Below are 20,808 nucleotides of genomic sequence, written 5' to 3'. Positions count from 1 at the left end.
CTACATAAGGAGACTTTGTTTTCACTGGCAGGAGGGTCAGTGACCAGAGGACACAGATTTAAGTAATTAGCAGAAGAACCAGAAAGGAGATGAGAATGCTTTTAACAAGGTGAATTATTAAGATCTGGAAAGGTGGATTCAAAGCAGATTGAATAGCAATTTTCAAAAGGGAAGTGTATATCTCTCTGAAATATGTAGAGCTATAGGGGAAGAGCGAGGGAGTGGGATTATTTGGATAACTCTTTCAAAGAGCCAATGGAGAAACAATGGGCTGAATAACCTCTTTTAGTGCTGTATGATTGTATAATGATACAATAATTCTCTGGGAGACCAGCAGACCGCCAGTATCCTGTGAAATACAGCAGAGACTTGGGCACACGGGATCTCTGCTATTTCCATGAGTTCCTATGGGACCTGGTGAAAGGCAGGACCTCCAGCTTCCACCTATTTGGACACCTATGTCAGAAGGGCTGGGCTGAGGCTGGGCTCTCCCAATGCTCGGGATTCCTCTGTCCTACAGGAGATTCTGTATGAAATTGGAATCTGATATGAAGGATTGTATCAGCCTACAAACCAATTGGTCGCACAAAAATCCTGTAGTCAACTGCTGGTTTGCAGTAACACCCCAGGCCTTCCCCTCCACTTTTACTGCTGACGTCCAGATTAAGTTGCTGGATTTCTCATGTCCCAGTTTAACAAACTGCCCACTAGTGGACACTAAGCGATTGCATTCTAATGAGACCTGAAATGGCAAATTTTAGGCCTCCCACTGAAAAGTTCAAAGGGGTAGCTATTGACAGACCACCAACTTGCCATGTTCGTGTATGTTTAAAATCACCACTTCTCATTCTACATTTTCTCCATTTGTCTCCCTGCTCCTTAAGCTTCCCTTTATTTTCCCCAAATATCCCTGTTTCCTCAATTTCCCCTCTTTCTCTGTGTCCCAATTTGCCTCTCTCTTCTGGTGGGTGGCATTAATCGAGCTGGCGCTAGAGTGAGGCAGCAATTAAGGAGGGTTGCAGATAAAAATGAGAGAGTGGATACTTAAGTGGACAGAAGGGCGATTGGCTCTGTGGTTTCAGGAGGTTGGTGGAGTTGGACGAAAAGGGTTAAGTGTAACTAAATATGTGGGCAGGGGAAGCCGGGTGGCAAAAAAGTGAGGTAGCTCTGAAGTAGATTCATACAGATTTGAAAAGTTAACTCTGTTTCTGTCTCCACAGACGCTGCCAGACCTGCTGAGTTTTTTCCAGCATTTTCTATTTTTTTATTATTGATTATATATAGTCAAGGTTTACTACTATACTGGAAATACATGGTGAGAAAAAGCCAACCAGTGGAGAGGAAGGGAAGGAAGTTGGGGAGACTGATTAAATGGCTAATAAATTAATATGTATAAATCTGATTAGTTGCCTACTATAGACACTAGAAAAAACATAGCAAGCAGGCAAACACAACAGATGCTGAGATAATTAGTCTGCTCTGTAGTGACACTCGGTGGCCAAAGCCAACAACTACAAGAAGACTCAACCATCAACTCTTAGGGCTGAATTTTGTGGTCATCGGGCAGGGGCGATGGGCGGGCCCGGGGGGGGTACCAGAAATTGGCCCGCTGTCGGCGATAGGCCCCCAACCACAATATTACACTGGCTGGCCAATTAATGACCAGCCAGCATGAAAGGCATGCCTGAAAGACTCAGCGATGCTAGATGGGGGCGGGAAGAGGGCTAGCTCTGAAGTCAGCGCAGGCGGGGGGGAGAGTGGAAGGAAAGCTTACTGAAGGCAGAGGCTGCCTCAGGGAGCTGAAGATTTTAAAACCATCAAATAAAGATTTTAAAATGAAGAAAAAAATGTCACACATCGGACACACTCACCTAAACATATAGGTTATAAAAATTCTGCCCAAGCATTTTTTATTTTTTTAATTAATATCGTAAACCTCATCCTGCCCTTGAATGAGGTTTCCTCAAAAATCCAAAGGCTGCCAGGCCAATTCACCCACCCCCCCAACCGTAATTTTGGATGGGTAGTGAAAAACTGAGGTTAATTAATACATTAATGGCCATAATAGGCCTCTTAATTGTCGGCGGGTGAACTGCCAACTCTTGCGTGTGCCTGTTGAACAAAATATCGCGATGATGTTGGGACGCTCAGCCGACGTCTTTGTGTGCTATTTTACACTTGGGCATGTCTTGCATGCGCTCGCACGCCAAGTGAAAAATCCTGCCCTTAGTATATGAGGGAACTTATTGTCTTGCTGCCTTTAATTTTTTCCTTCCTAAACCAGGGTCTTCGAGACTGGTTAAAGCAACTTTATTACCCCTTGTTGACATCAGTTATTTCAGCACAGTTTGACAAAGAAGTCACAGGGAACAGTGCTGGGGCCTCAACTTTTTACAATTAGTATAAACGGCATAGATGAAGGGACAGAAAGAATGGTTGCTAAATTTGATGACGACACAAAGATAGGTAGGAAAGTAAATTGTGCAGAGGACATAAGGAGGCTACGAGTGACATAGATAGGTTAAGCGCAAAGATCTGGCAAATGGAGTATAAAGTGGATAAATGTGAAATCATTCATTTTGGCAGGAAGAATAAAAAAGAAGCTTATCACCTAAATAGTGAGAGATTGCAGAACTCTGAGACTCAGTGGGATATGGGTGTCCTAGTGCTTGAATCATTGAATCACAGAAGGTTAGTATGCAGGTACAGCAAGTAGTTACAAAAGCTAATAGAATGTTATCATTTATTGTGAGGGGAATTGATTACAAAAATAGGGAGGTTATGCCTCAGTTGTACAGGACACTGGCGAGGCCGCTTTTGGAGTATTGCACACAGTACTGACGTCCTTATTTAAAGAAAGATGTAAATGTGTTAGAAGCAGTTCAGAGAAGGTTGACTAGATTAATACCAGGAATGGGCGAGTTGTATTATGAGGAAAGGTTGGACAGGTCAGGCTTGTATCCACTGGACTTTAGAAGAGTAAGAGATGACTTATATTGAAACTTTTAAGATCCTGAGGAGTCTTGACAAGGTGGATGTGGAGAGGATGCTTCCTTGTGTGGGAGAATCTAGAACTAGGGGGTCACTGTTTAAAAATAAGGGATCAACCATTTAACACAGAGATGAGGAGACTTTTTTTCTCTCAGAGGGTTGTGAGTCTTTGGAACTCTCTCCCTCAAAAATCGGTGGAAGCAGAGTCTGAATATTTTTAAGGCAGAGCTACATAGATTCTTGATTAACAAGGAGTAGGCAGGAATATGGGGTTGAGATTGCATTCAGATCAACCATGATTTTATTGTGTGGTAGAGCAGGCTTGAGGGGCCGAGTGGTTTACTCCTGCTCCAAATTCATATTTTGTATGAACCAAGTACCTTCTGGTCTGTGTGACATCTATCCACTGTTTCAAACACTCATTTTAAAATCGAGCAATTCAGCAAATTGCCTTTCCATTTCTATCAAGGTGAAGAGAGCTGACTGACTGTATCATACCTTTCTCAGCTGGGAAAAATTGACCACATTTTGCCTCAGCGCACAGGCCTGAAGCTCTCTTTTGTTCTTTGTCATAATAATGTGCCCAAGGAATGTAAGTGCAGGGAACAGTGGGTGGTAAACTCCATGGTGAAAATTTCCAGCCCATTCAAAAACCAAATATAAAATCTGATGCATCAAAGTTGTTGGTGACTTTCTGTCACATACCAATTATAGATCTGGTAAAAGACACTGCTGTTTTATTAAGGTATCTAATATGATCATAGATTTACAAAGATATTATTTCATTAGGATAGCTAATTGTCCATCGATGCAAATGATCTTCTAAATCAGATCTTTCACTTCCTGTTAAGGGAAAGTATCTGTGGATGAAATATAACCACAGTTTGTGCTGTTCTGAAAACCTCCAGCCTCCTTTGGTGACAGTGATTAAACATTTAGAATTTATAGGTTTATTAGGAATTAGGATGAATATTTCATAGCAAATGTTTTACCTCCTAAAGTAACAGATTGCATTAGATAAAATTAATTATTTTGGACATAGTTCTTGATCTCTTTGGACCCTTAGACAGAGCCACCGCACCAAACCCAAGCGCCTCTCCATATGGGGCATCAGAAGCTGGGGAATTAGAAGTTACCACACTGTAACACACACTGTAACACAACTTCAAGGCCAGGATTTTCACATTGGTGCTGAGGGCGGGCCCCACATGCCGACATGGAGAATGATGCATGGTGATATCGGGCGTGTGTCCCGATGTCACCATGTGTCATTCAGATCTTTCATTTGGCGGGTGCACACCTGAGGCAGCTGTGCACCCGCCAAACTGTCAAAGGCCTGTTAAGGCCATTAAAAAACCAATTGAAGTAATTATCAATGCTGCCTGTCCAACCTTAAGGTTGTCACATGAGGGGACATGTCTAAGTAATTTTAATCTTTCTTTATTTAAAACTTTCAATCTGTACTTAAACTCCCTGAGGCAGCTCCATGCTTCAGGGAGATTTCTGTGCTCTTTCACGCGCATGCAGGCCCTGATTCCCCCCCCACCCGCACAGGTATTGCTGAGCATTACCAACCGTGCATCATGCTGGGAGGGCCTTAATTGGCCCGCCCACGTAAAATGGCAGCACACAGCCAATCGTGGGCAGCGAACAGCTCTGTGCCCACCCACACCCGCTCCGATCGGCCCACCCGACAGGCAGAAAATTCTTCACCAAGATCCATCTTTAGATTATTTCCAGTTAAAAGTTATCACTATCAGGACTACAATTGCAGCAGGTCATGCCTGGTTTAGCTTGAGCTGCTCATATAAAAGTTGGCAGGATATGGATATTCGTCTGTGATGTGGACACAAGTAAGACAGAAGCAGTGGTTATGGAGTGGCATTGGGGAAGGTTTCATGGCAGTTTGCCTGCTATACTGCTCAACGGAGAAATAATGAAGGGAAATTTAGCAAGGGGAATGAAGAACACAAAAAAGATAGGGTGAAGGTTAGGGGATTATTATTGGTGTCAATATTAATTATCATAACGTAATTATTGAAAGCATTTATCAAGTTACGCAGATGTGGATTAAGTTCATGATGAGTCCATCCTGAAGTTCTTTGGAAGCATTTTAGTATTTGCAAAGTCATATTTTATTCAGATCTCTCGGTTTGCACATGGAATATCTGCCATTGACTGTGATCTTTACCTGTAAGTAGAGAGAAGGAAAACAGTGTTTACAAGGCCTGTGTAGCTCTGAAAACTGCAATCTCCACCCTGCTATATTATTGCATTATGTAACCTTTGCCTCTAATCCTCATTACATTAACATATCACAATAACTCTGAAATTACATTGCAGAGTACTAACACAAATGTTCATGTGTTGTTGCTAATATCTCTACTGTTTAAGCAGAGGAATTAACCTTTTTAGTTTAAATCGGTGAATTGCTCTACAAAAATAATGGAGAGAGGGATTTCAGGAGGACACGCTCAGCATTTGCACCCTGGTATCTCACGGCATTATTTTAGAGCAAGTGTTGAATAACTGTACTAACATCGTGATCATAAATAGTTTGACTAACATTACTTATGATTGTATTCCTTGATGTAGTGCTTCATATGATGCTGTACTTGATAGAAATGTGGCCATTAAGAAACTCAGCAGACCATTTCAGAACCAGACGCATGCCAAACGGGCTTATCGAGAGCTTGTACTCATGAAATGTGTCAACCACAAAAATGTAAGTTCTAACATTTTTAACATATCCTGATTAATCCTAGAAGTTGCATTGGCAGTAAAAACATGGAGATGACGTTCATTACTGAAGACTGTAGGGAAGCTGTCAGTATACTTGACAATTACCAACATGCTTGCCTATTCTATTGAGCTGATCTTGCTGTATGTTGCAAGTTTAGCACCATCAAATTCCATCATTATGGTTTTATCCAGGCTTTTATTTAAGAAATCGCCTATGAAATCCATAATAATATCAGATATAGGTTACTGTGAATAGCATGATTGCTGCTTTTCAGGCTAATTTCACTAATCAATTTACATGTGTATGTATAATCATGCTTTAGCAGCAGTCATATCTGACCCTGTATTAAGGTTTTAGCAAATGGAAGGCTCCTTGGAGCAAATCTTTGTCTTAATCACCTGAATGGTAACCTGACAAACTGGTTCACCTGCCTGTTGGAGAAACTGGACAATTTTCATGCCATTGATTTATTGGCATACAGTTTAGGCAGGCTCTATAACAGGCAAGATTACTTCCCAGGTGATGACAATTAAAATTTACTCCCTCCCTCTTTGTACTTGTATTTTGCATTGAGTGGTATTCCTCCCAGATTGCAAATATTGCTCTGGACTAAAACAATTCTATTGTTATTAGTCTACAGTCCATTCAAGTGTGTACTTTGCTTAAGTGTACGTCTCAAGCTGAATCTTGCAAGGACTCCACACCCAGGGTGAACCTCAGTCAAAGGGAGCGTAGATTGGAGAATTGGGCATGGAGGTCAGTGCATTCATCCGCTAGTAATTAACTGTGTTCACTTGCAAATCGAGAGCCATGAGTTGGCCATGCTAACCTATATGTGCCCAACTTTCCAATCCATGCTCCAGTTAAGTAAGAATCTACATTTGGAGCACAACCTTGCAAACCTCTACCTACACCTATGGAGTTTTAAGAATCAAAGCACAGTTTCCCATTAATTTTTATTCAAGTTTTTTTTAAAATCTCTTTTTAAATAGTTTTGGATAATTTTCATGTTCACCTGGCTGAAGTTCTTGGCAATGGAACATGTTGCACTTTTCATACTCAGTACCAACACCAAGGACTCTCAGGTTAAACATAGTGGTAGATATAAAAACATCTCTGTACCCTTCCCCAACAATGGGGCTGAAAGGCCTTGAGCCCATTGGTGACCTCTGCCACATGAAGCTGCCGAAGTACCGAGTCAGGACACGGTTACATAATTTAAATACAAGCAGCAGGAGCCAAGCTACAATGGCTGCCGGTCAAATGGGTTGGAAAGCTGGGGTAAAAGCAACAGCTTGCTTGTTGAGAAAGATTTTCTATACCATTGAATCTACCCCATTTATAAGATTGGTACTACCAATGGAGACGCCATTTTTAGGGACATGCAATCCAGCACCCAGACCCAGACACTAGCTGAGTCCCACTTGCATTGTTGGGCCAGTAAGCAATGCAAAAGTAGAGTGGCAAAATTAAGAATATTTAATCTGGTCATTCCCCACTCATGGCTCCAGCTACTCAGGGTCCATGTTTGAGATGAGTGGAGGCAATCCCCCCATCAAGCCACTGCACTAATTGGAATGATAGGGAGTTCTGAGTGGAGATCCAACATTTCAAGGTCCCAACAAAGATCTCACCTACATCTGGCCCTGGCTTGAACCATCGAACTAAGGCACAGAACACAATGTGAACTGAGGGTTATGTAGAGTGGGAAATTGAGAATTTGGTGAGTGGGGGAATGTCTGGTAAATCGGTAAGTAGGTCAAGCTGAAATGTAATCTTAACGTTTAGAACTTAACTTAGAACATTATAAACCACAAGGCAGTTAGCAATGAAGCAGGTAGCAGTGATCAGACGTTCATGCCTGAGTTGAGAGTAATTACTGGGAGTAGTAAATTCAGAGTGGCTGAGTAGGCCTATTAAAGTCAAAAGTGCCTGTTAAGGCATAGAATATAATGTGAACTGAGTGCATCATAAACAGGGTGGGAAGTTGACAATTTGCTGTGAGTGTGGATTTGGTGCAAAAGGGAAAAGAGATTCTCTTTTTGGTTAAATTGGTTAGTTTAAGATAAACCTTTTGAATTAATTACATAAAGTTTTAATTAACTAGATATATAAAACAAGGTCAGATAGAGGTGGCAGCACAGGGGTTGTGCTGCATCTGTGGAGAGCAATGTGATCCCAGAATCTGCAGCAAGTGTCTCAACTCAATCTTAGCTCAGAGTTGTTGAGCTGGAGTCTGAGGTGCAGACATTGTGGGGCCTCAAGGGGGAGTAGAGTTCAATGTCTTGACCCAGGAGGTATTCACAACCTTTCGGTTAAATAATGGCTTAAATTTGGTTAGTGGTCAGAGACAGGGGGATGTGATATGACACAGGCAGACAGGAGGATCGCAGATGCAGTGGTGGAGGAGCCTTAGCCTTTGCCGTTGTACAATGGGTATGAGGTACCTGTTATCTGTGTAAACAAGAACACAGAAACAGGAGGGTGGGCAAACTGGCCACAGCACCATGGTACAGGAGGTAATGTATGGGGAGTGAAAAGGAATATGATAGTGTTAAAAACAGTAAAGTCAGTGGAATTCATACTGTCTCTCAGAGTCACGACCATGAGTTGGCAGTTTGGTGCCAGGGTTGAAGCCATCTCCTCACGGCTGGAGAAGAACTCAAAGAACGAAGGGAAGGTTTCTGTTTCTGTGGTCCACATAGAAGCCAATTTCATTGGTGGAATGAGTTTCCGATAAGGGTGTTTGAGGAGCGAGGGCCCAAGTTAAAAAGCAGAGCCTCAAGGTAATAATCTCTTGGTTACAATCTAAAATTGGCATAAGAATAAACAGATTAGAGGTTTAAAAGTGTGGCTGAAGGAGTATGTGAGGACAGGATTTTGAATTATGAGGCACTGACACCAGCACTGACGAAAGAGGGAACTGTTCAGTTGAGACAGGCTCCACCTAAACTGGCTGGGGACCAGTGACCTGGCCAATTGAATAAGTAGGGTGGCAGACAGGGCTTTAAATATATTTTGGGGAGGGAGGGTTCAGGTAAGGGTAAGTTTCTAAATCTGAAGAAAAAGTAAAGACCATAGAGCAGACCAGTGATCTGAGTAAAATCAAGCAGATTGTGCCAGAGGCTGGAATTTTACCAGGCCACATAGAATGAGTTCAGAAGCAACGGTTGGTTAAAATGGGAGCGGAATGAGTTTGGCTGGAAGTCCGAAATCTTTTATGTTCCAGCTTTTACCAATGACAACAACCATGGAGGGAAAACTTTGTACATTGACACAGAGGGACAGTGATTAAGAGGTCAAGTTAAGAGGCCAATTAACTGGAATTTTATGGCACATTTCAGATTTTATAGACAGCACATGGAAACCACGAGGCTTCAGAGTCTCACTTGTTTAAAGGAGGTGGGGGGAGCTTAGTGCTGGCTCTCTCAGTCAGCCATCATGATAGCTAGCATGCTGTGCCAGGGAGAGTGGTGCACAGAGGGCATTGATAAATAATGTCAGTAGGGGGTAGGAAAAGATTCCATCACGGAGGGGATGTGCTGCCAAGGTGACATAGAGGCAGTGGCACTTGCACCGAAGAACCAAATTGGGAAAAGGCGTTAGGCAGGGGGCTGTATGGACAGATGGCTTAGGAATAGGAGAGAGGCCGTGGGCCTTATCCACCCAGGCTTTGGGCTCCCATTGAGGAAGAGGAGCAGCTGGGAGGACCAGCCACCAGCGGGGGCGCATTGACAACCTCAGGACCAGCAAGAGGGCCTGGCTCGGGATGGCCACTCTGGAGAAGGAAGCAGAGGGGCACATCAACAGCCTCCTGTATGCAGAAGGCTATCTTCAGCAGAGTGTATACCATCTAAGACTTCACTTCCAGATACCTGAGCAGAGTGTCAGCGAAGACTGTGGCTCTTCAGGGAGGCTGTCACCAATCTCTAAGCCATCTGCAGGATGAGCTGAGACCCATGGGTCTGGTGGACACCCACTACCAATTCAGCTGAACATCACCATGACTCTCAACTTCTATACCTCTTGCTCTTTCCAGGGATCCACTGTGGACATATGTGAGTTCTCTCAGACCATGGCCCATCAATGCATCAAAGAGGTGTTCAAGAGAGCCGGAGACAAAGCATGATAGCCAAACGACCTGGATAGTCAGGCACAGAGGTCCATCGGCTTTGGAGCCATCGCTGGATTTCCCCTGGTCTCACTAACTGTACCCATGTAGCCAACAAGGCTCCTACAGACCAGCCAGTGGCCTTCATCAATAGAAAGTGCTTCCATTCATCATTGTACAACCAGTCTGCAACCACTGGAAATGTATGTGTGTGCAAGAGAGTGAATGGGAGTGTGTGTTAGAGTGAATGAGTGAGTTTATGTGTGTGTGAGTGAGTGTGTGTGTGTGTGCGAGAGTGAATGAGTGAGTGTGTGTTTGTGTGAGAGTGAATGAGAGTGTGTGTTAGAGTGAATGAGTGAGTATGTGTGTGTGAGAGTGAATGAGTGAGTGTATGTGTGAGTGAATGAGCGTGTGAGTGAATGAATGTGTGAGTGAATGAGTGTGTGTGTGAGAGTGAATGAGTGTTTGTGTGTGAGAGTGAATGAGTGAGTGTGTGTGTGAGAGAGAGTGAATGAGTGAGTGAGTGCGAGGGAGTGAATGAGTGAGCGTGTATGTGTGAGAAAGTGAATGAGTGTATGTGATGTGTGTGAGAGAGTGAATGAGTTAGTGTGTGTGGTGTGTGAAAGAGAGTGAATGAGTGTGTGTATGTATCTGAGAGAGTGAATGAGAGTATTTGTTTATGAATGAGAGTGTGAATGGGTGAGCGTGTGTGTGTGTGAGGGAGTGAATGAGTGAGTGTGTGTGATGGAGCGTGAATGAGTGAGCGTGTGTGTGGGAGCGTGAATGAGTGAGTGTGTGTGTGGGAGCGTGAATGAGTGAGTGTGTGTGTGGGAGCGTGAATGAGTGAGTGTGTGTGTGAAGGAGTGAATGAGTGAGGGTGTGTGTGAGGGAATGAATCAGTGAGGGTGTGTGTGAGGGAGTGAATGGGTGAGTGTGTGTGTGAGAGACTGAATGAGTGAGTGTGTGTGTGTGAGGGAGCGTGAATGAGTGAGTGTGTGTGTGAGGGAGTGTGAATGAGTGAGTGTGTGTGAGGGAGCATGAATGAGTGAGTGTGTGTGTTAGGGAGTGAATGAGTAAGTGTGTGTGTGAGGGAGTGAAAGAGTGAGGATGTGTGTGTGAGGGAGTGCGAATGAGTGAGTGTGTGTGTGAGGGAGTGAATGAGTGAGTGTATGTGTGATGGAGCGTGAATGAGTGAGTGTGTGTGTGAGGGAGTGTGAATGAGTGAGTGTGTGTGAGGGAGTGAATGAGTGAGTGTGTGTGTGATGGAGTGAGTGTGTGTGTGAGGGAGTGTGAATGAGTGAGTGTGTGTGAGGGAGCATGAAGGAGTGAGTTTGTGATTGAGGGAGTGTGAATGAGTGAGTGTGTGTGGGAGGGAATAAATGAGAGTGTGTGTTTGTGTATGTATGAGATTGACTGTGTGTGTGTGAGTGAAAGAGTGTGTGTGAGGGAGAGAATGAGTGAATGTGTGTGTGTGACAGTGAATGAGTGAGTGTGTGTAGTGTGTGAGAGAGAGTGAATGAGTGAGTGTGTGTCTGTGAGAGTGAATGAGAGTGTGTTTATATATGAGAGTGTGAATGGGTGAGCGTGTGTGTATGTGTGTGTGAGATTGTGTGTGCGTGTGAGTGAATGAGTGTGTGTGTGTGAGGGAGTGAATTTGTGAGTATGTGGTGTGTGAGGGAGCGTGAATGAGTGAGTGTGTGAGGAAGTGTGAATGAGTGAGTGTGTGTGTGAGAGTGAATGAGTGAGTGTGTGTGTGAGAGGGTGAATGAGTGAGTGTGTGCGAGAGAATGAATGAGTGAGCGTGTGTGTCAGCGAGTGAATGAGTGAGTGTGTGTGTCAGAGAGTGAATGAGTGAGTGTGTGTGTGTGAGGGAGCATGAATGAGTGAGTGAATGTGTGTCTGGGAGCGTGACTGAGTAAGTGTGTGTGTGTGAGGGAGTGTGAATGAGTGAGTGTGTGTGTGTGAGGGAGCGCGAATGAGTGAGCGTGTATGTGATGGAGCGTGAATGAGTGAGTATGTGCGTGAGGGTGCGTGAATGAGTGAGTGTGGGTGAGGGAGTGAATGAGTGAGTGTGTGTGTGAGGGAGTCAATCAGTGAGGGTGTGTGTGAGGGAGTGAATGATTGAGTGTGTGTGTGAGAGACTGAATGAGTAAATGTGTGCCTGAGGGAGCGCAAATGAGTGAGTGTGTGTGTGAGGGAGCATGAATGAGTGAGTGTGTGTGTGAGGGAGCATGAATAAGTGAGTGTGTGATTGAGGGAGTGTGAATGAGTGAGTGTGTGTGGGAGGGAGTGAATGAGAGTGTGTGTGTGTGTGAGAGAGTGAATGAGTGATTGTTTGTGGTATATGTGAGGGAGTGAATGAGCGAATGTGTGTTTGTGTGAGAGTGAATGAGTGAGTGTGTGTGGTGTGTGAGAGAGAGTCAATGAATGTGTGTGTAAGAGAGAATGAATGAGTGGGTGTATGACGGAGAATAAATGAGTGTGTGTGTGTTAGAGAGAGTGAATGAGTGTGTGTAGTGTGTGTGAGAGAGTGAATGAGTGAGTGTGTGTCTGTGAGTGTGAATGAGAGTGTGTTTATATATGAGAGTGTGAATGGGTGAGCGTGTGTGTATGTGTGTGTGAGATTGTGTGTGTGTGTGAGTGAATGAGAGTGTGTGTGTGTGAAGGAGTGAATTTGTGAGTATGTGGTGTGTGAGGGAGCGTGAATGAGTGAGTGTGTGAGGAAGTGTGAATGAGTGAGTGTGTGTGTGAGAGTGAATGAGTGAGTGTGTGTGTGAGAGGGTGAATGAGTGAGTGTGTGCGAGAGAATGAATGAGTGAGCGTGTGTGTCAGCGAGTGAATGAGTGAGCGTGTGTGTCAGCGAGTGAATGAGTGAGTGTGTGTGTCAGAGAGTGAATGAGTGAGTGTGTGTGTGTGAGGGAGCATGAATGAGTGAGTGTATGTGTGTCTGGGAGCGTGACTGAGTAAGTGTGTGTGTGTGAGGGAGTGTGAATGAGTGAGTTTGTGTGTGTGAGGGAGCGCGAATGAGTGAGCGTGTATGTGATGGAGCGTGAATGAGTGAGTATGTGCGTGAGGGAGCGTGAATGAGTGAGTGTGGGTGAGGGAGTGAATGAGTGAGTGTGTGTGTGAGGGAGTCAATCAGTGAGGGTGTGTGTGAGGGAGTGAATGATTGAGTGTGTGTGTGAGAGACTGAATGAGTAAGTGTGTGCCTGAGGGAGCGCAAATGAGTGAGTGTGTATGTGAGGGAGCATGAATGAGTGAGTGTGTGTGTGAGGGAGCATGAATAAGTGAGTGTGTGATTGAGGGAGTGTGAATGAGTGAGTGTGTGTGGGAGGGAGTGAATGAGAGTGTGTGTGTGTGTGTGAGAGTGAATGAGTGATTGTGTGTGGTATGTGTGAGGGAGTGAATGAGTGAATGTGTGTTTGTGTGAGAGTGAATGAGTGAGTGTGTGTGGTGTGTGAGAGAGAGTCAATGAATGTGTGTGTAAGAGAGAATGAATGAGTGGGTGTACGACGGAGAATAAATGAGTGTGTGTGTGTGTTAGAGAGAGTGAATGAGTGTGTGTAGTGTGTGTGAGAGAGTGAATGAGTGTGTGTGTGAGAGAGTGAATGAGTGTTTGTGGTGTGTGAGAGAGAGTGAATGAGTGTGTGTGGCGTGTGAGAGAGAATGAATGAGTGTGTGTGTGTGAGTGAATGAGAGTGTGTGTGTGTGAGGGAGTGAATGAGTGAGTGTTTGTGTGTGAGGGTTTTAATAAGTGAGTGTGTGTGTGTGAAGGGGTGAATGAGTGAGTGTGTGTATGTGAGGGAGTGAAAGACTGAGTGTGTGAGAGAGTGAATGAGTGAGTGTGTGTTAGAGAATGAATGAGTGAGTGTGTGTGGTGTGTGAGAGCGAGTGAATGAGTGTGTGTTTGTGTGTGTGAGTGTGAATGGGAGAGCGTGTGTGTGTGAGATTGACTGTGTGTGTGAGTGAATGAGTGTGTGTGTAAGGGAGTGAATGAGTGAGTATGTGGTGTGTGAGAGAGCATGAATGAGTGAGTGTGTGTGTGAGGGAGCTTGAATGAATGAGTGTGTGAGGAAGTGTGAATGAGTGATTGTGTGTGTGAGGTAGTGAATGAGTGAGTGTGTGTGTGAGGGAGTGAATGAGTGAGTGTGTGTGAGGGAGTGAATGAGTGAGTCTGTGTGTGAGGGAGCATGAATGAGTGAGTATGTGTGCGAGGGAGTGCGAATGAGAGAGTGTGTGTGAGGGAGTGAATGAGTGAGTGTGTGTGTGAGAGAGTGAATGAGTGAGTGTGTGTGTCAGAGAGTGAATGAGTGAGTGTGTGTGTCAGAGAGTGAATGAGTGAGTGTGTGTGGTATGTGTGAGGGAGTGAATGAGTGAATGTGTCTGTGTGTGAGAGTGAATGAGTGAGTCTGTGTGGTGTGTGAGAGAGAGTGAATGAATGTGTGTGTAAGAGAGAATGAATGAGTGGGTCGATGACAGAGAATAAATGAGTGTGTGTGTTAGAGGGAGTGAATGAGTGTGTGTAGTGTGTGTGAGAGAGAGTGAATGAGTGTGTGTGGTGTGTGAGAGAATGAATGAGTGGGCGTGTGTGTGAGTGAATGAGACTGTGTGTGTGTGAGGGAGTGAATGAGTGAGTGTTTGTGTGTGAGGGTTTTATTAAGTGAGTGTGTGTGTGTGAAGGAGTGAATGAGTGAGTGTGTGAGAGAGTGAATGAGTGAGTGTGTGTTAGAGAGTGAATGAGTGAGTGTGTCTGGTGTGTGAGAGAGAGTGAATGAGTGTGTGTTTGTGTGTGAGAGTGTGAATGGGTGAGCGTGTGTGTGTGTTTGTGTGAGATTGACTGTGTGTGTGTGAATGAACGAGTGTGTGTGTGAGCGAGTGAATGAGCGAGTATGTGGTGTGTGAGGGAGTGTGAATAAGTGAGTGTGTGTGTGAGGGAGTGTGAATGAATGAGTGTGTGAGGAAGTATGAATGAGTGTGTGTGTGTGCGAGGGTGAATGAGTGAGTGTGTGTGTGAGGGAGGGTGAATGAGTGAATGTGTGTGTGAGGGAGGGTGAATGAGTGAGTGTGTGTGTGTGAGGGAGTGTGAATGAGTGAGCCTGTGCGTGGGAGCGTGAATGAATGAGTGTGTGTGTGAGAGAGTGAATAAGTGAGTGTGTGTGTCAGAGAGTGAATGAGACTGTGTGTTTGTTTGTGAGGGAGTGAATGAGTGTGTGTGGTCTGTGAGAGAGAGTGAATGAGTGTGCGTGTGTGAGAGAGTGAATGAGACTGTGTGTTTGTGAGTGAGAGTGTGAATGGGTGAGCGTGTGTGTGTGTTTGTGTGAGATTGACTGTGTGTGTGTGAATGAACGAGTGTGTGTGTGAGCGAGTGAATGAGTGAGTATGTGGTGTGTGAGGGAGTGTGAATGAGTGTGTGTGTGAGAGAGTGAACAAGTGAGTGTGTGTGTCAGAGAGTGAATGAGTGAATGTGTGTGTGATGAAGTGCGAATGAGTGAGTGTGTGTGAGGGAGAGTGAATGAGTGAGTGTGTGTGAGAGAGACTGAATGAGTGAGTGTGTGTGTGGGGGGAGCATGAATGAGTGAGTATGAGGGAGTGTGAATGAGTGAGTGTGTATGAGGGTGCATGAATGAGAGAGTATGTGTGTGAGAGAGTGAAAGAGTGAGTGTGTGAGGGAATGAATGACTGAGTGTGTGTGTGAGGGTGTGTGAATGAGTGAGTGTGTGTGTGAGGGAGTGAATGAGTGAGTGTGTGTGAGAGAGACTGAATGAGTGAGTGTGTGTGTGAGGGAGCATGAATGAGTGAGTGTGAGGGAGTGTGAATGAGTGAGTGTGTGTATGAGGGTTTGAATGAGAGTGTGTGTTTATGTGTGTGTGTGAGATTGACTGTGTGTGTGTGAATGAATGAGTGTGTGTGAGGGAGTGAACGAGTGAATGTGTGTGTGGTGGGTGAGAGAGAGTGAATGAGTGTGTGTGTGTGAGTGAGTGAATGAGAGTGTGAGTTTGTTTTTGAGGGAGTGAATGAGTGTGTGTGTATGTGAGAGAGTGTATGAGTGAGTGTGTGTGGTTTGTGAGAGAGAGTGAATGAGTGTGTGTGTGTGAGAGAGTGAATGAGAGAGTGTGTTTGTGAGTGAGAGTGTGAATGGGTGAGCGTGTGTGTGTGTTTGTGTGAGATTGACTGTGTGTGAATGAACGAGTGTGTGTGTGAGCGAGTGAATGAGTGAGTATGTGATGTGTGAGGGAGCGTGAATGAGTGAATGTGTGTGTGAGAGAGCGTGACTTAGTGAGTGTGAGGAATTGTGAATGAGTGACTGTGTGTACAAGGGTGTTTGAGTGAGTGTGTGTGTGAGGGAGAGTGAATGAGTGAGCATGCGTGTGAGAGAGTGAATAAGTGAGTGTGTGTGTCAGAGAGTGAATGAGTGAGTGTGTGTATGAGTGAGCGTGAATGAGTGAGTGTGTGTGTGTGTGTGTGTGTGTGTGTGGGAGTGTGAATGAGTGAATGTGCATGTGTGAGAGCATGAATGGTGAGTGTGTGTGAGGGAGTGAATGAGTGAGTGTGTGTGTGAGGGAGTGAACAACTGAGTGTGTGTGTGAGGGAGTGAATGATTGAGTGTGTGTGAGGGAGTGAATGTGTGAGTGTGTATGTGTGAGAGTGAATAAGTGAGTGTGTGTGTCAGAAACTGAATGAGTGAGTGTGTGTGTGTGAGCATGAATGAGTGAGTGTGTATGTGTGTGAGCGTGAATGGTGAGCATGTGTGTGAGAGAGTGAATGAGTGATTGTGTATGTGTGAGAGCGTGAATGGTGAGTGTGTGTGAGGGAGTGAATGAGTGAGTGTGTGTGATGGAGTGAATGAGTGAATGTGTGTGTGTGTGAGAGAGTGAATGAGTGAGTGTGTGTCTGAGAGAGTGAATGAGAGTGTATGTTTATGTATGCGAGGGTGAGTGGGTGAGCATGTGTGTTTGTGTGTGTGTGAGTGAACAGGTGTGTGTGTGAGGGAGTGTATGAGTGAATATGTGGTCTATGAGGGAGCATGAATGAGTGAGTGTTTGTGTGAGGGAGTGTGAATGAGTGAGTGTGTGTGGGAGGGAGTGAATGAGAATGTGTGTTTGTGTGTGTGTCTGTGTGTGTGAGATTGACTGTGTGTGTGAGTGAGCGAGTCTGTGTAAGGGAGTGAATGAGTGAATGTTTGTGTGTGAGAGAGTGAATGAGTGAGTGTGTGTCTGAGAGAGTGAATGAGAGTGTGTGTTTATGTATGCAAGGGTGAATGGGTGAGCATGTGTGTGTGTGTGTGTGTGAGTGAACAATTGTGTGTGTGAGAGAGTGAATGAGTGAATATGTGGTCTGTGAGGGATTGTGAATGAGTGAGTGTTTGTGTGAGGGAGCGTGAATGAGTGAGTGTGTGTGCGAGGGTGACTGAATGAGTGTGTGTGAGGAAGCGTGAATGTTTGAGCGTGTGTGTGAGAGCATGAATGAACAAGTGTGTGTGAGAGGGTGAATGAGTGAGTGTGTGTGTCAGTGAGTGAATGAGTGAGTTTGTGTGCGAGGGAGCATGAATGAGTGAGTGTGTGTGCGAGGGTGACTGAATGAGTGTGTGTGAGGGACCGTGAATGTCTGAGCGTGTGTGTGAGAGCATGAATGAACAAGTGTGTGTGTCAGTGAGTGAATGAGTGAGTTTGTGTGTGAGGGAGCATGAATGAGTGAGTGTGTGTTTTAGGGAGTGAATGAGTGAATGTGTGTGTGAGGGATGAATGAGTGAGTGTGTGTCTGACGTAGGGAATGAGTGAGTGTGTGTGCGTGAGGGAGCACGAACGAGTGAGTGTGTGTGTAAGAAAGCGTGAATGAGAGAGTGTGTGAGAGAGTGAATGACTCAGTGTGTGTGTGAGGAAGTGTGAATGAGTGAGTGTGTGTGTGAGGTAGTGAATGAGTGAGTGTGTGTGAGGTAGTGAATGAGTGAGTATGTGTGTGTGAGGGTGAATGAGTGAGTGTGTTTGGCGTGTGAGAGAGAGTGAATGAGTGTGTGTGAGAGAGTAAATGAGTGTGTGTGTGAGAGAGTGAATCAGTGAGTGTGTGTGGTGTGTGTGAGAGAGTGAATGAGTATGTGTGTATGTGAGGTAGTGAATGAGTGAGTGTGTATGAGGTAGTGAATGAGTGAGTGTGCGTGTGTGTGAGTGAATGAGTGAGTGTGTGTGGCGTGTGAGAGAGAGTGAATGAGTGTGTGTGAGAGAGTAAATGAATGTGTGTGTGAGAGAGTGAATGAGTGAGTGTGTGTGGTGTGAGTGAGTGAATGAGTATGTGTTTGTTTGTGAGGGAGTGAATGAGTGAGTGTATGTGGTGTGTGAGAGAGAGAGAATGAGAGTGTGCGTTTGTGTGTGAGAGTGTGAATGGGTGTGTGTGTGTGTGTGAGATTCACTATGTGTGTGAGGGAGTGAATGAGTGAGTATGTGGCGTGTGAGGGAGGGTGAGTGAGTAAGTGTGTGTGAGGGAGCGTGAATGAATGAGTGTCTGTGTGAGAGAGTGAATGATTGAGTGGGTGTGTGAGAGAGTAAATGAGTGAGTGTGTGTCAGAGAGTGAATGAGTGAGTGTGTGTGTGTGAGATAGCGTGAATGAGTGAGTGTGTGTGTGAGGGTGTGAATGAGTGAGTGTGTGTGTGAGGGAGCATGAATGAGTGAGTGTGTGTGTGGGAGCGTGAATGAGTGAGTGTGTGTGTGTGTGTGTGTGTCGGAGCGTGAATGAGTGAGTGTGTATGTGTGAGAGCCTGAAGGGTGAGTGTGTGTGTGAGGGAGTGTGAATGAGTGAGCATGTGTGTGAGGGTGTGAATAAGTGAGTGTGTGTGTCAGAGAGTGAATGATGAGTGTGTGTGTGAGGGAGCGTGAATGAGTGAGTGTGTGTGTGTGGGTGTGTGTGGGAGCGTGAATGAGTGACTGTGTGTGTGGGAGCATGAATGAGTGAGTGTGTATGTGTGAGAGCGTGAATGGTGAGCATGTGTGTGAGAGAATGAATAAGTGTGTGTGAGTCAGAGAGTGAATGAGTGAGTATGTGGTGTGTGAGGGAGGGTGATTGAGTAAGTGTGTGTGGGGAAGCGTGAATGAGTGAGTGTGTGGGAGAGCGTGAATGAGTGAGCGTGCGTGTGAGAGCATGAATGAGTGTGTGTGTGAGGTAGCGTCGCACACTCACACATTCACTCCCTCACACACACACTCACTCATTCACTCACTCATACACACCCGCACTCAGTCTCTCCCTCACACATTCCACACACACTCACTCATTCACTCGCTCTCACACACACATTCACTGATGAGTGAGTGTGTGTGAGGGTGTGAATGGTTAGCATGCGTGTGAGAGAGTGAATAAGTGAGTGTGTGTGTGTGGGAGCGTGAATGAGTGAGTGTGTGTGTGTGAGGGTGCGTGAATGAGTGAGTGTATGTGTGTGTGGGAGCGTGAATGAGTGAGTGTGTGTGTGAGGGAGTGAATGAGTGAGTGTGTGTGTGAGGGAGTGAATGAGTGAGTGTGAGTGTGATGAAGCATAATTGAGTGAGTGTGTGTGAGGGAGCATGAATGAGTGAGTGTGTGTGTGAGGGAGTGATTCAGTGAGAGTGTGTGTGAGGGAGTGATTGAGTCAGTGTGTGTGTGAGGGAGCATGAATGAGTGTGTGTGTGATTGAGGGAGTGTGAATGAGTGAGTGTGTGTGGGAGGGAGTGAATGAGAGTGTGTGTTTGTGTGTGTGTGTGTGAGATTGACTGTGTGTGTGAGTGAACGAGTGTGTGTGAGGGAGTGAATGAGTGAATGTGTGTGTGTGAGAGAGTGAATGAGTGAGTGTGTGTGTGAGGGAGTGAATGAGTGAGTGTGTGTGTGAGGGAGCGTGAATGAGTGAGTGTGTGTGTGTGTGGGAGCGTGAATGAGTGAGTGTGTGTGTGTGTGTGGAAGCGTGAATGAGTGAGTGTGTCTGTGTGTGAGCATGAATCGTGTGTGTGTGTGTGTGTGAGGGAGTGAGTGTGTGTGTGAGGGAGTGTACCAGTGAGTGTATGTGTGAGGGAGCGAATGAGTGAGTGTGTGTGTGATGAAGCATAAATGAGTGAGTGTGTGTGAGGGAGCATGAATGAGTGAGTGTGTGTGAGGAAGTGAATGTGTGAGTGTGTGTGCAAGGTTGTATGAGTGAGTGTGTGTGTGAGGGAGCGTGAATGAGTGAGCATGTGTGTGAGAGTGAATAAGTGAGTGTGTGTGTCAGAGAGTGAATGAGTGAGTGTGTGTGTATGTGTGTGTGGGAGCGTGAATGAGTGAGTGTGTATGTGTGAGAACGTGAATGAGTGAGTGTGTGTGTGACGGAGTGAATGAGTGAGTGTGTGTGTGAGGGAGTGAATGAGTGAGTGTGAGTGTGATGAAGCATGATTGAGTGAGTGTGTGTGAGGGAGCATGAATGAGTGAGTGTGTGTATGAGGGAGTGAATCAGTGAGGGTGTGTGTGTGAGGGAGTGATTGAGTGAGGGTGTGTGTGAGGGAGTGTGAATGAGTGAGTGTGTGTGAGGGAGCATGAATGAGTGTGTGTGATTGAGGGAGTGTGAATGAGTGAGTGTGTATGGGAGGGAGTGAATGAGAGTGTTTATGTGTGTGTGTGAGATTGACTGTGTGTGTGAGTGAATGAGTGTGTGTGAGGGAGTGAATGAGTGAATGTTTGTGTGTGAGATAGTGAATGAGTGAGTGTGTGTCTGAGAGAGTGAATGAGAGTGTGTGTTTATGTATGTGAGGGTGAATGGGTGAGCATATGTGTTTGTGTGTGTGTGAGTGAGCAAGTGTGTGTGTGAGTGAGTGAATGAGAGTGTGTGTTTGTTTGTGAGGGAGTGAATGAGTGAGTGTGTGTGTGGTGTGTGAGAGAGAATGAGAGAGTGCGTTTGTGTGTGAGAGTGTGAATGGGTGAGCTTGTGTGTGCATGTGTTTGTGTGTGTGTGAGATTCACCGTGTATGTGAGGGA

At 45.3% G+C, this 20,808-nt stretch overlaps 1 protein-coding gene across 7 annotated transcripts in view; it reads left to right on the top strand.

Moving 5' to 3' along the window:
* mapk10 (mitogen-activated protein kinase 10) overlaps positions 1–20,808 on the top strand; it is a 214,555-nt gene that overhangs the window by 67,743 nt on the left and 126,004 nt on the right. For all 7 annotated transcript variants that reach the window (XM_041186850.1, XM_041186815.1, XM_041186802.1 and 4 more), the window contains one exon: positions 5,587–5,716. In XM_041186850.1, coding sequence (XP_041042784.1) covers positions 5,587–5,716 — 130 coding nt within the window. The remainder of the gene's footprint in view (positions 1–5,586; positions 5,717–20,808) is intronic.

Source organism: Carcharodon carcharias, chromosome 1 (assembly GCF_017639515.1).
Source record: "Carcharodon carcharias isolate sCarCar2 chromosome 1, sCarCar2.pri, whole genome shotgun sequence".
Classification (NCBI taxonomy): Eukaryota; Metazoa; Chordata; class Chondrichthyes; order Lamniformes; family Lamnidae; genus Carcharodon; species Carcharodon carcharias.
This window is presented reverse-complemented; position numbering and strand designations above follow the sequence as displayed.